The sequence below is a fragment of the Strigops habroptila genome, chromosome Z (genome assembly GCF_004027225.2).
Source record: "Strigops habroptila isolate Jane chromosome Z, bStrHab1.2.pri, whole genome shotgun sequence".
NCBI lineage: Eukaryota > Metazoa > Chordata > Aves > Psittaciformes > Psittacidae > Strigops > Strigops habroptila.
The window spans coordinates 2,127,334-2,138,882 of record NC_044302.2 but is presented as its reverse complement, the minus strand read 5'-3'; the positions used below and the strand labels follow the sequence as shown (position 1 = coordinate 2,138,882).

At 50.3% G+C, this 11,549-nt stretch overlaps 1 protein-coding gene and 1 long non-coding RNA gene across 3 annotated transcripts; one reads left to right on the top strand and one right to left on the bottom strand.

Annotated features, from left to right (window-relative positions):
* Positions 1-1,337: 1,337 nt before the first annotated feature.
* TERF2 (telomeric repeat binding factor 2) lies at positions 1,338-5,950 on the bottom strand. Of its 2 annotated transcripts, none has more exons than XM_030511981.1 (7): positions 5,655-5,950; positions 5,453-5,548; positions 4,704-4,834; positions 4,302-4,388; positions 3,511-3,657; positions 2,662-3,107; positions 1,338-2,125 (listed from the first exon to the last, which is right to left on the bottom strand). In XM_030511981.1, the coding sequence occupies exons 1-7, from the start codon at positions 5,881-5,883 to the stop codon at positions 1,663-1,665; spliced, it is 1,599 nt and encodes a 532-aa protein (XP_030367841.1). In that variant the 5' UTR covers positions 5,884-5,950; the 3' UTR covers positions 1,338-1,662. The 2 variants fall into 2 exon arrangements, with proteins under 2 accessions (XP_030367841.1, XP_030367842.1); XM_030511982.1 differs by having other exon boundaries at positions 1,338-1,969.
* A 191-nt stretch (positions 5,951-6,141) lies between these two features.
* Positions 6,142-7,686, top strand: LOC115619548. The gene is made up of 2 exons (XR_003995049.1): positions 6,142-6,464; positions 6,595-7,686. It is a non-coding gene; the product is annotated as an uncharacterized LOC115619548 (long non-coding RNA).
* Positions 7,687-11,549: the final 3,863 nt, after the last annotated feature.

Genomic DNA, 11,549 nt, shown 5'->3' with positions numbered 1-11,549 from the left:
AAGACTTCAAAATGTTCACCCAAGTATATTGCATCAAATATAATTGAAGCCACTGGGAAATAACTGTTCTCACTTGAGGTTGCACTGATGAACATCTCTTTCTTGCACATAAACATTTGTGAACCAGCCTCTGGCAGAGATGCACAAAATGAGATTTCCAGACAGATGTCAGCACCACTGCTACCACAAGTCCTGACACAGAAAGGCTTCAAGACAAGACATCCAAACAAGCAGCACAGACAATAAATCACTTTCCAGGTGAATGGGAAACCAACTTGAACAGCATCAGGGCTTGAAACTCAAGAACTGCCTACACCAGCATCAGCAGCCCCCTTCTGGGGTCCTTCCTGATCCGGCACCACCCTCACTTTAGCTGGCACAGGATGGGAAGGCATCACATTCATCTCTGTGTCCAGCCCCTTCCCAGGGCAGCCAGGCACAGCACATGGCCCTGGATGAGTCCACAAAACATCATCCTATTCTCATAGGGTTTCCCAGCACCCTCAGAATAAACTCCAGACACCCCAGGACAGCAACGTCAGCTGCAATGTATTACCAGAAAATAAAAACTCAAAAGGTAAAGCACTGCCACTCACAAGTCGTTGGAAGAGCAGGAAACTTATCAACTAAAATTTCCCCATGACTCCAAGACAATGGCAGGGTAGAAACCCCTTCCCAGCATCATCTCTGACAGGTTAACTCTGAGCAATACACACCAGCAAGAGATTTCACCACTGCTTGCACCGATGCCAGCTGCACTGCAGCACATCTCAACTTGTGGTCACTCTCCTGTGCTTCAAGATAGCCACCTCCAAAGCAGACAAGCAATGCAGAACACCAAGGTCTTTCCTGCCTGCCCTTTAAAACCAAACCTTCATGTTCTTGACATGCTTAAGCCAGAAAAATCAAGGAGATCATGTTTTATTTATCTTTTCAAAGACATCAAGCTCTCCTCAGTCCTCCCAGTTTCACTCCTGGGGATCCAAAACATTGTTATTGCTGGCTGCTCTGCAACTTCACTAAACAGAAAATGACCAACTCGGATGTTTAAGCAGGAAGCTTTGCTACACCTTTGTTACGGCCTACAGGAGCTACTCATGAGACTCACAGCTTTACAGTCTCCTGTCAGTGCTAATTTTAAACTTCTGCCAGTAAGCCTACTTTGCTGTCCTCTGTGGGAAACCCTTATAAACAGGAAAAAACCCCTAACACAGTCCCACATCTTACTGCAGTCATTTCAGCTGCAAGGTAAGTGACAACTCATACCGAAACAGAAAATTACAACAAGGAGTTTCTTAACCAACGCTGGTTTCAGGGGGAAAAAAGAGACCTTAAGGTGAAGAGGGAGAAAGGAGAGTTTAATCCAGTCTACAAGACACACCTACAAACTCTTTTCAGTGTCAGCATCACTAACTAAAGAGCAGAGAAATACACATTACCTGCAATACGCACACTGGAATTGCCTACCAGTACCAACTGCAGTACCCCCGACTCACTGCCAAGTGGAAAATGGATCATTTTCTCCTCTCCATTACCCAACCAGTGAAGCGTAAGGACAACAAAGCATTTACTTTGCCCAGTTCCACATTGCCCAGTTCCACATATGCTAACAGACAAGGATGGTCAATATACTCATCTTGAATTCGAGAGAAAGGTTTTTGTTCATGCTACAACTGTCAGCTGCAAGTCAAAAGATTGGGTGGATATTAGAATATACCACAAGAGATGGGCTTCATACTTGGCATTTTTGGTAGATACAGGCTGGTCATGCAATTTCTGAACAGGTCTGGAAGCAGAAGATACAACTGGCTCCTGGGAAGAGTCTGGCCTCTCACTCAACTTGATGCACTGGCTGTCTTCCTCCATGACCAGTCTGCTTATGGTGTACAAGCGCCTGGTCTTACGGATAATTTCAGGAGGGCCTGAGATGTCAGAATCTTGTTTCTCCTCTTCTTTTCGTTTCTTGGTTCTGTGGGATACAGAAGGAGACAGTTGCTTGGGGAAAGAAAAGTCTGTTTCATCCAGTTTGGTGAAGAGTGCATCCGAATCCTGGGAGTTGGACAGGATCTTGAAAGCTTCTCTCAGAACAGAAATGCCATACGTGGTTACAGTTCCAGAAGGCCCCCTACAAAACAAACAGAACTGAGCAGGTTGTAGAGATATCACCAAAGTGGCTCCAATTCACTGAAATCAGGCTTTTCCCCGAGGGTGTGACCCTCAACAGCTGACCCCAGGGTGCAAATAAAATCTAGTGAAGAAGGCATTCCCAGTCCTTCGGTCCTCCCTCCTTCTAAACAGGGTGGTGTAGCAAGGAAGCAGGTCTTCAGAGAACATGCCCATGTGCTATTCTCAACTAAGGGTTGAGCCATATGGACACCAAACGCTGCTCTGCGAGAGCAAACCTGCTGGCAGCCACCGCCCGCTCTCCCTCCCTGGTTTACAAAGTTCTATGTATCTCCAGAAAAAAACCAAACCAACTTAACGCTTTTACTGTGATCCACACAGAAGCCTTATGCCGAGCGCCGCTGGGGCTTGCTTGGGCAGACCCGCTGGGGCTGGCACTGGGGAAGTTAAGAGCTACCTGGACACAGGAAACTACTGACTGGAAGGGAACTGCTGCCATACTTCATCCACAGTGCAGGGCCAAATTCCTCTGCTCACCTTTCTGAGCGCCTGGAAGACACTCCTGGAAGTTCTGGAGTTGCTGCTGGCTCAGCAGCTGGAAGTTCTGGAGTTACTGCTGGTGCTGTTTCTTCAGATATTTGCATAGGCTCTGATTCATCTTCCAAAATATTATCTGCTGCTGTTATATGATCAGGAGTTGCTGCTGGGTCAGTATCCCCTTCCACAGGCTCAGAAGCTGTTGCAAAGTCACTAGTTCCTTCCATAAGATCTGAAGCTGCTGTGGGGTCATTTGCCCTTTCTGCAGGGCTGGGAGCTCCCTCCAGGTCTTTTGCCGTTTCTGCAGGCTCTGGAGCTCCCGCTGGGCTCTTTGCCCTTCCCGAGGGCTCCAGAGAATCATCCTTTGACCCATTTACAGACTTGGGAGTCACTGATGAGGGTCTTCTTCTTTTGACATGTTCTGAGCTCAAACTCTTTTTAATCATCTTGGACAGAGAAAAAGCATGTAACCATTACAAAGATGATTTCTTGTATTGCCACCCAATTTCACCCCCTCCAAAAGGCATTTTAAGCTGGTACTTGCAGTTAAATCAGCACCAGGTACAGAGTTCATGTACCTATCATGTACCTATCAACTAAAACTTGTTACACAGATTGAAAGATGCACTCACCTCTAGAAACCTTTTTAGAATAAACTGATTTTGTAGTATTTTGGATTTAATCCACCATTAAATAGGTGCCTAAACTCAAACTCATTATCTGGTACAGAAGGCACATAGAAGCCAAATTCCTGCATTTCACTGCCTTCTGGCAAAGTAAGCGTTGGTTCCCCCCACATCCACACCCTGTGCTGTTTTGGGAAGCCAGGTAAGTAGGGCAGACACGTACCGTTAGCAGCAGGGGCTCCGAATTGTCCATGTAAGTCTCCAGGAATTGAAATGTGCTCTGCTGGAAGTTCTTGTAAGAGAAATTTCTGACCATTGGATGACTGAAATCCTTGTCCCGGATGACAGTCAGTAACTCGTTCTTCTTTTTCTAGAGGAGAAATAAGAATGCTCTGAATAGATACAGGGATATAAACACAGGAGCTAGGATCTGGGCGAGGTTTGGCCCTTTCCTATTTGAGATCCCCAGACACAACTACTTTACACTGACACAAGGCTGGGAAAAGGCCAGAGGAACAGGAGAGCCACCTTGTTTCAGCAATCCTGACTTTCTGCTCCAGCACCCAAGACGTTTCACTGCCTACAGAAAGAGGAATGGGGACTCCTGCTTTCAGAACCAACCCTTCTTACCAATTCATGCTCTACATGTGAGCCCTACATGCCTCAAGGCAAAGGATGAATGTTAATACCTGGAAGACTCGTGGAGATACAGAGAGAACGCGAGTAACGGAGCTTCAAACAGATGATCAACATACTTGAGAAATGCACAGCACTGAGGGTCCATCGCTCAAGGAGGACTCTTGTAATTCCAGTTTTGGAATCTTTACCTTTCTTCTTGCTCGGGTATCCCTAAGGGGTGTGCCTCTCAAGGAAACCTCTTACACCCTTAGGGATCATACTGCCCACCGTGTAAGACAAACCAGAAACCCCTTCAGGTACCCCTGCTCCCCAGCACCCCACGGGACATACCAGACAGCGCTCAGGCAGACGCCTCTCATTCCAGCACAGACTCACCTGGCTTCTGGGCTCCTTCCCTATATGCCTCTTGACAATTTTTGCCGCTTTCTCAAACTCTCTGTTTCTGATGCAGACAATAACAGCCTATAGGAAAAAACAAACACCATTTCTCTGCTGACACTGAACTGACCATACTCTGTAGATCAGCTTTGGAAAAGCACATATGATCATCAAGCACGGCACAGGTAACAACTTCGTACCAACTTACAGAGAAATACTTCTGCACTAACTGATGAAAAAGCACGTGCACATACACATGAAAATACATACAGAGGTACACTAAGATACACATTTGCAGCCAAATCAGCCCTAACAATGGTATTCTATATCTGAGGGTATTTTCACTCTCATTCACACAAGACCTTTCTAAGACAGAGTATTTACTGAAAAAGGTCTTACAGCTTCCTTCACCATTTCCCGAAGAGTTTCCATTGTCTCCTCAGTCACAGAGAATTCTGTATGAATGAGCTCCAGGATACCGATTGCTGATTCCAGAGGGGTGAGATCCGACTCTTTATCAAAAGTGCAATCTAAAAGAAACCACAGCTGCTGGTTTGTGAGGAGTTGAGAGTGACGCCTTACAGAGAGCTGGTCACTTGTCTGCTCGTTTTGATCGCAAATCCTACAGCTACCGAGGATGAAGGTGAGAACGAATGGAAACTGCAAGATCCACCCCCAGGCATATGAAGCTACAGAAGCACCATCTGCCTATTAATAACTGACCCAGGGAGTGTTTCGGAAGCAACGAGGCTAAGCCAAAGTCACAATGTCAGTGTGTGTCTGGCTAACAGGACAGCCTGGGAGCTTGTGCTCGAGGCCAGGCTGGATGGAGTCTTGGGTGACAGGGTTTAGTGCAAGGTGCCCCTTCCGTGGCAGGGGGTTGGAACTGGATGATCTTAGGGTCCTTCCCAACCCAAACTATTCTGTGATTCTATGACACTGCTCTTGGCCACGGCAGCACGATGCAGACACGAAAAGCCACACTCTCCAGACCCTCGGGGGAAAGCTGCTACCGCTGAACAGCTTCACCCTGGGCTGGGCAGGAGCACAGCTCCCGGGAGCTGCCGGACACACACCGGGGCAGCGCGCTGCAGGCCAGCACCGGGGCCCCTGCCCCCAGGTCACTACCGGGAGCTCCGGGGACCCACCGAGGTTCTCGCCTTCCTCGACTCGTGACAGGAACTGCATCAAGCGCAGCATCCGGGCCATCACAAGCTCCTTCTCCAGGGGCCGCACCAGCAGCGCTGCGGGACAAGGGGCAGGTTACACGGTGCTGGCACCACACGGCCCGGCCCCGGCTCCCCGCCTCGCCCCGCCGCCGGCCCCGCTCCCCGCTCCGCCCCGGCGCACCCTGCATGACGTCGCGGAGCTGTCGGAAGTCGCGGTTGCGCCCGGCGCGGTAGGCCGCCATGGCCTGGTGGAAGTAGAACTGCAGGACGTGGCCGTTCACCGCGGCCTCCTCGGGGAGCCCGACCCGCGCCCCCACGGACTCCCGCCGCGGCGCCCGCCGCCGCTTCCCCACCATCGCTCCGGGCAGTGCCGCGCAGCCCCGGCTGAAAGGGCGACGGCGCCGAAGCATCCCGCCCTCCCGCCCCGCCGCGGCGGCGTTAGCGCCTAACCGCGGCCTGCTGGTACCGGCATGCACCGCGGCCACCGCCCGCCACGCCTACAGCCCCCAGCCTGCACCGCGCCGCTGCCCGAGAGGGCTGGCGCCCCCTGCCGGGCGGGCGGTGCGCCCGCCAGCTACCCCCCCTCACCCGGGCAGCGGCGGCTGCTCGGCCCCGCTGCGCGGCTCGCACCGGCCACGGGAGGGTGTCCCCCTCCCCGCCCGCTGGAGGGAAGCGCGGAGCAAGGGACGGGATCTGTTCTCCAGGGGGGCTGTCGTGCTCTGGGGAGAAGCGGCGTTTCCCGTGGCCGCGGCTGCGCTGTTCGGGATGGGAGCCGTGGAGCAGGAGGGCAGCGCCCGCTGTGAGCGAGGGGAGCCCGGGCACCTCACCCCGGCCGGAGGCGTCCCTCCAGGCTGTTCCACCGCCCGAAACGCAGCCAGTGCGCTTTGCCACCAGCACAGGGAGGTGCCGTGAGCCAGAGCACAAGGCACCCGCATGGAGCCATCCCACCTTCCATTCCCAACTGGCATTCCCAGCCAGCACCGGCACGATGGTAAGGCAGCAGCACAGCCTGTGCTTCTGGATGCGACCAAACACTTCAGGTGTCAGAGCAGAGTCGTTATTTTATACTTTACTTGGGGTTTTATTTTACTTTACGTTCTTCATTCCACTCTTTTGAACAGCTGGATGTTTTCCACGCTGCGTACACCCATTGCCATGCCGGGATGGCTCGGACCCCAGGTCGGGTCACACTCTGACACAGCATGTCCTGGGGAACATCACCAACGCCATTCTGGAGACTCACCTGAGGTGGAAAAGCACGTGAAAATTCCTCTCACATTAGGTTACCCGGGATACTCCCTTCCCTCGGGACGGAGGAGGAGGAAACGCGCATGAGCAAAATCCCAGTGTCAAATGGAAAACAGTAAAAGCGGGAGGGAATTTTATGGGCAAACAAAAGGAGGTAAAAATAATCTCGTCAGGAAAGGAGGGGGCTGCTCACGCGCCGGGCCATCACGGTGCCATACGGCCATTAAACGTTAGGAAGGATGCGGCAACAGATACCACCGGCTGCTTCCTGGGTGGAGGGGTTGCCGGAGTGACATGCTCTGGGTAAGACACTTTTCCCTATGAAATACTCACGCTCCCATGCCTCAGACACACACCGCTCCAAACAGATGCACCAAGGCTTCGGCAGATCCCACCAGCTCAGTGCAGGTTTTAGGATTTTGGAGCTATTTTTGCTTAAAGATTGGGAAAGAGAGTCCCTGGAGTCCTCTCTCCCAAGGGAAACAAGCTCTGTCAGGGCTTCCTTCCCACATGGTTCTGGGGCCTGCCCATGCCAATTATGTGTTCGCAGCACCCAGCACTGGAAAATGAGCCTGAAACCGTGATTTCCAGAGTAAATATGAGCTATAGTTTTACTGTCTGAATCTTGTACAATGAATGAAAGGGAAGCAGGGAGTACGGAACGAGGTGGTGGACCTGGAATGCTGGTGGCCTCACTGTCCTTTTCACCGAATAACTGCCCAGTGTCGTCACCGATTTGTTTCAGGAAGAGGTTTGGGGTTCATGTGTCAGGCGAAACGCTGGGCAGGAAAGCACAAATTAGAGTCGTGTTTGTGCTTTTTAGCTGTAACTCATTGATTTATGGATTTTGATGAAGTGATTACAGATGAAAGAAAACATTCCAGGGAACAAGATCAGCACGTTGCTGTGGTCTCATGTCTTTCTGTGTGAGTTACAGTGGAAAATAAAGCAAGAGAATCACTGGGGGCACCTGGTCACTGCACACTCTGTTCTCTTTGCTGTTGTGGGGCACAGGCTGCATAAACAGGAGATGACAGCGACAGCCCACAGGGTTTTTTGCTCTGCAGATGGACACACAACAGATTTCTGACTTCTCTTCGGGCTTAATAATGGTAAGAGAGAGCAGTGACTGAATTCTGTTGCTCAATAAGTAAATAAATACAGAACTCGTTTGTTAGTGTGGCCATTAATGGTATTGCTAACATGCCTAGAAAGCCTGGTCACGGACCAGAGCACCACGATGTAATGCACGAGTGGAGTTGTCCTAGAGAGGCAGTGACAGCTGCCAAAAACCAGGCAGCAGTGGAACAGCAGGAAAGGGGAATGTTGAGGAGGATCATGAGATCACTGTGCAAAATACACCTCAAACCCTCCAGGCATGAGAGCTCCAGAGAAGCACAAAGGCACTTATTAAGGAGATTTACCAAGTAAGTTATAGAAATGGATGCTGTGAACCAGCTCGAGGCAAAGGTGAGTACTTCATATTGAAATCAAGACAGGCAGGAATAAGCTGGGATCTAGGAAAAGAGAGGTAGCTTTTGATGCAACCAAGGACAGGGACCAACAGAAATGTGCCGAGAGATGGGCAGCCTGGTGAAAGCAAGAGAGCAATGATCCTTGCTGCAGCTCTTTGTGTGAGATGAGACTTGGCTGCCCTTGCCAGGGCCAGGCAGAAGGATGTTGGGTGCGTGATGATGAAATCCCCCCTAGTTTACAGTCTGTGGCCTGGACGGGGGGGGAGCTTCTCTCTCAGGCACGTTACACAGTAAGGGACCTGCACAGTTGTTTGTCACATCAGAGCAAGGAGCTAAAAGGTTTCCATGTCAGAGGGCATACTTGGGTTACACAAAGAATCAAGGGAACATCCCTAATGACTGGGAAAGGGGACACAGCAAGGATCAAAAGGAGAAGAACAAGCTCAGGGTTTAATCTGTGTTGAGACTGACTGATTGATTAGGGGACTGCAAAGAAGTTTCAGAACAAGCCAAGACTTTAACAGTATACAGATACCTAGTTAAGTAAATGCATGGACTTGCCCTAATAGAGAAGATACCCAGATCTGGGTTTGCAGGCAAAGTGAGAAACAGCTGGAGAGGAAGCTGAAAGGTCTGTGCCCTCCAGCCTGCAGCAGAGCTCCAGAGGAAGAGGATGATATTGAGAACAGCAGGGCTTTAGCTGCTGCTTTGCACAGCCAAAGCGTGCACGGGCAGAGCACTGGTTCTGACACAGCTTGGAAGAAGGCAGTGCACGGTATCTTGGGCAATGGTGGGGAATAAGTCTGTATTTAAAGGAGGGCTTCAAGTGTGTACGTGTTGCCCCAGTAAAAAAGTGTCCCCCAAAATGATCACAGATTAAAACACCAAGAGATAATATTGTAACTTTACGGCTGTGTCAGTAAACATCATAAAGTTTAATGTAGAGGGTGGCCACACAAAAGTGTTCAGTTCACCACGGCAATATAGCAAAGGCAGTACGTGCAGCCACACGCTGCACTACCTACCAGGCTTTGGAGGAGCAGAAATCCCAGTGTGCTGTGCCAGCAGAGCATGAGTAAGAATTGAGGAGACCACGAGGTCGCTGGGAAGCACAGGGCAGTAAATGTGCTTACAAAGACAAACAGCAAAGACAAAGACTACAGCAGTGAGAAACTAGTGTCTTAAACAACACGAGGAAAAGTCGCCAGCACAGCAGGTCCCAAAGGATGTGAAGCATTCAGTACCATGGTGTTAGCGGAGAGAAGAACACATAACCACTCTAAGGAGGTTATATGTGGTGCTTTATTTCGAGGCCCCGGGAACCAGGGGTACGCACCCAAATCTGGTTCCAAAGACCGTCACAACGCGTCCGTAATTTATCCTACTGAGATTTCACAATCTAATGTATATTCAACAGGTTACCTTTTTTTCTCATACATATGTATTTATAAATTGCATCATCTCCTGATTACATCATCAGTTGTTTCTGCACTTGCGCAGCCCCCTTCTGGTGGTCGTCAGGATGAAGTAAGTAGTCTTCCTCAGATGAAGTAAGACGTCTTCCTTGCTATGTCCTTTTTACCTTTTAGAGTCCTGGATAAGTCCCAACGATTCTGCTTGTGCCAGTATTCTTCTCTCTCTCCTTGACTGGTTCTTAGTATACAACTCTGTTTCTTAACACAATTAAAAGTTCTACTTGAATAATCTTTAAAGTACTGTTCCTACCAAACCACCACCTTATAAGGATATCGCTTGAATAGTCTCATAAATCTACGTCCACATCCTAGGTACTAGGCTTTTCTAACCTAGTAACAAACTTAACAAAACACAAATCAACCAAATCAGTGAGACTAAATACTATATATATATATATAGATTAAAACTTGATCAAACTTCTGTTAATCAAACGTTATGATTTCTAACAATGGTACGTCCAGGTTTACAGTTTACCTTCCCAAGACAGAACACACTGACAGCAGGAGGCAGGTGTGAATCCTGCACATCAGACTGATCTGACTCCAATGCCTCCTCTCCCTGCACTTAGTTCTTTAGCTCGTAAAGTGGCTTCATTTCCTTACTACTTTGATTGCACCTCGATCCCCATTTCCTGGTACAAAACCAGCAGAACAAGTCCAGGGTAAGCTGGTGTGCGAAAACCAGCTGCCAATGCCAGGCCTCAGCCCAGAATTGCAGCCATTTGCAAAGGTTTTGCCTTGCAGCAGTAATTGGATTAGAGACGATGGTTGGCAGGCAGCACTGGAGCAACTCCTTTCTCTCCAGTAATAAAAGACCTCTTTCTTACCAGAGAGTGACCTCGAAAGCTTGTTCGACCCACAGCCTGGGATATTCAGGGAGCTAACCTGTCTTCTTACTGAAGTGAATGTGGACGGGCAGTGTGGTTTGTCAGGGTAGCATCTCCAATCTGATAAATCTCCGACTGTGCCATGAGATATGCCTCATTCCCATGGAGATCCCAGCTTAGTGACAGAGGTACCTGCTTCACTGAGCTCCTTTTAAAGTCCCAGCTGCAGCAAACTGCACAGCTGTGCGCCTGCTTAAATTCTCCTTGCAGAGAATTTAATCTTTAGTCAGTGTAGGTAATGCTACTAACACATCTTACAACACAGGGCATTTCTGCCTCCTCAGCAGTTAAGTTAAAACAAACAGTCCGCTGTCCAGCCTTGCACCTGCAAGTGCAAGAAAATAAGTTCCACAGCCACAAATGCAAGTTGATAAATTAAAACCACCAGTCTTACAAGTTACTCGGGTTTCTGAGCTTCCAAACAGCCTCTTTGGCCCTAAACCTGTTCAGTGGGGCTGGTAGGGAAGAGAGAATTTACCAAGAGACTCACATTAGTTCTGCATGTGAACATTTTGCTTTGGGAACTGACAAGAACACAGCGCTTGCAGGTGTGCTGCACCTCCTCCGGCTGTTTAAAGGTCTGAGGCGGACATCTATTTTATGTGCATACCGAATACACCAAAAGGAGCAGTGTGAAGGCTCCCTCCCGTTGGCACTGGAGTCAAAAGCCTACCAAAGGAGCGCTGCAGCTCAGCCAAGGGACCCTGACCCTTAAACAAGCCTCACGAGCACGCACCCCGTGCGCTTCCCAATGGAAGCAGCCACTGCGTGTGGCTCCCTGTGCCCGCACTCACGCGGGTGGCCGGCACCCCTCCTCCGCAGCGTTCGCTGCCGGAGGCAACCCCGCGGTGTCCTGCGGCAGAACCAGCGCGGCGGGGCGGGGCGGCTGCACCCCGGGCCGCGCCCGGGCGCTCCCCGACAGGAGCCGCCGCTCGAGGCCGGGGACGCGCCTCCCGCTCTCCGCCGGCCCGGGGGGAGCCGGGGCCGGGGC

Excerpts from the sequence above, each read along its gene's own strand:
- TERF2 (XM_030511981.1), bottom strand. The coding sequence starts at position 5,883 with ATGCTTCGGCGCCGTCGCCCTTTCAGCCGGGGCTGCGCGGCACTGCCC. Across the intron at positions 5,549-5,654 it reads GCTCCGCGACGTCATGCAGG|CGCTGCTGGTGCGGCCCCTG; the intron begins GTGCGCCGGGGC and ends CTTGTCCCGCAG. Across the intron at positions 2,126-2,661 it reads TCTTCCAGGCGCTCAGAAAG|GGGGCCTTCTGGAACTGTAA; the intron begins GTGAGCAGAGGA and ends TTTGTTTTGTAG.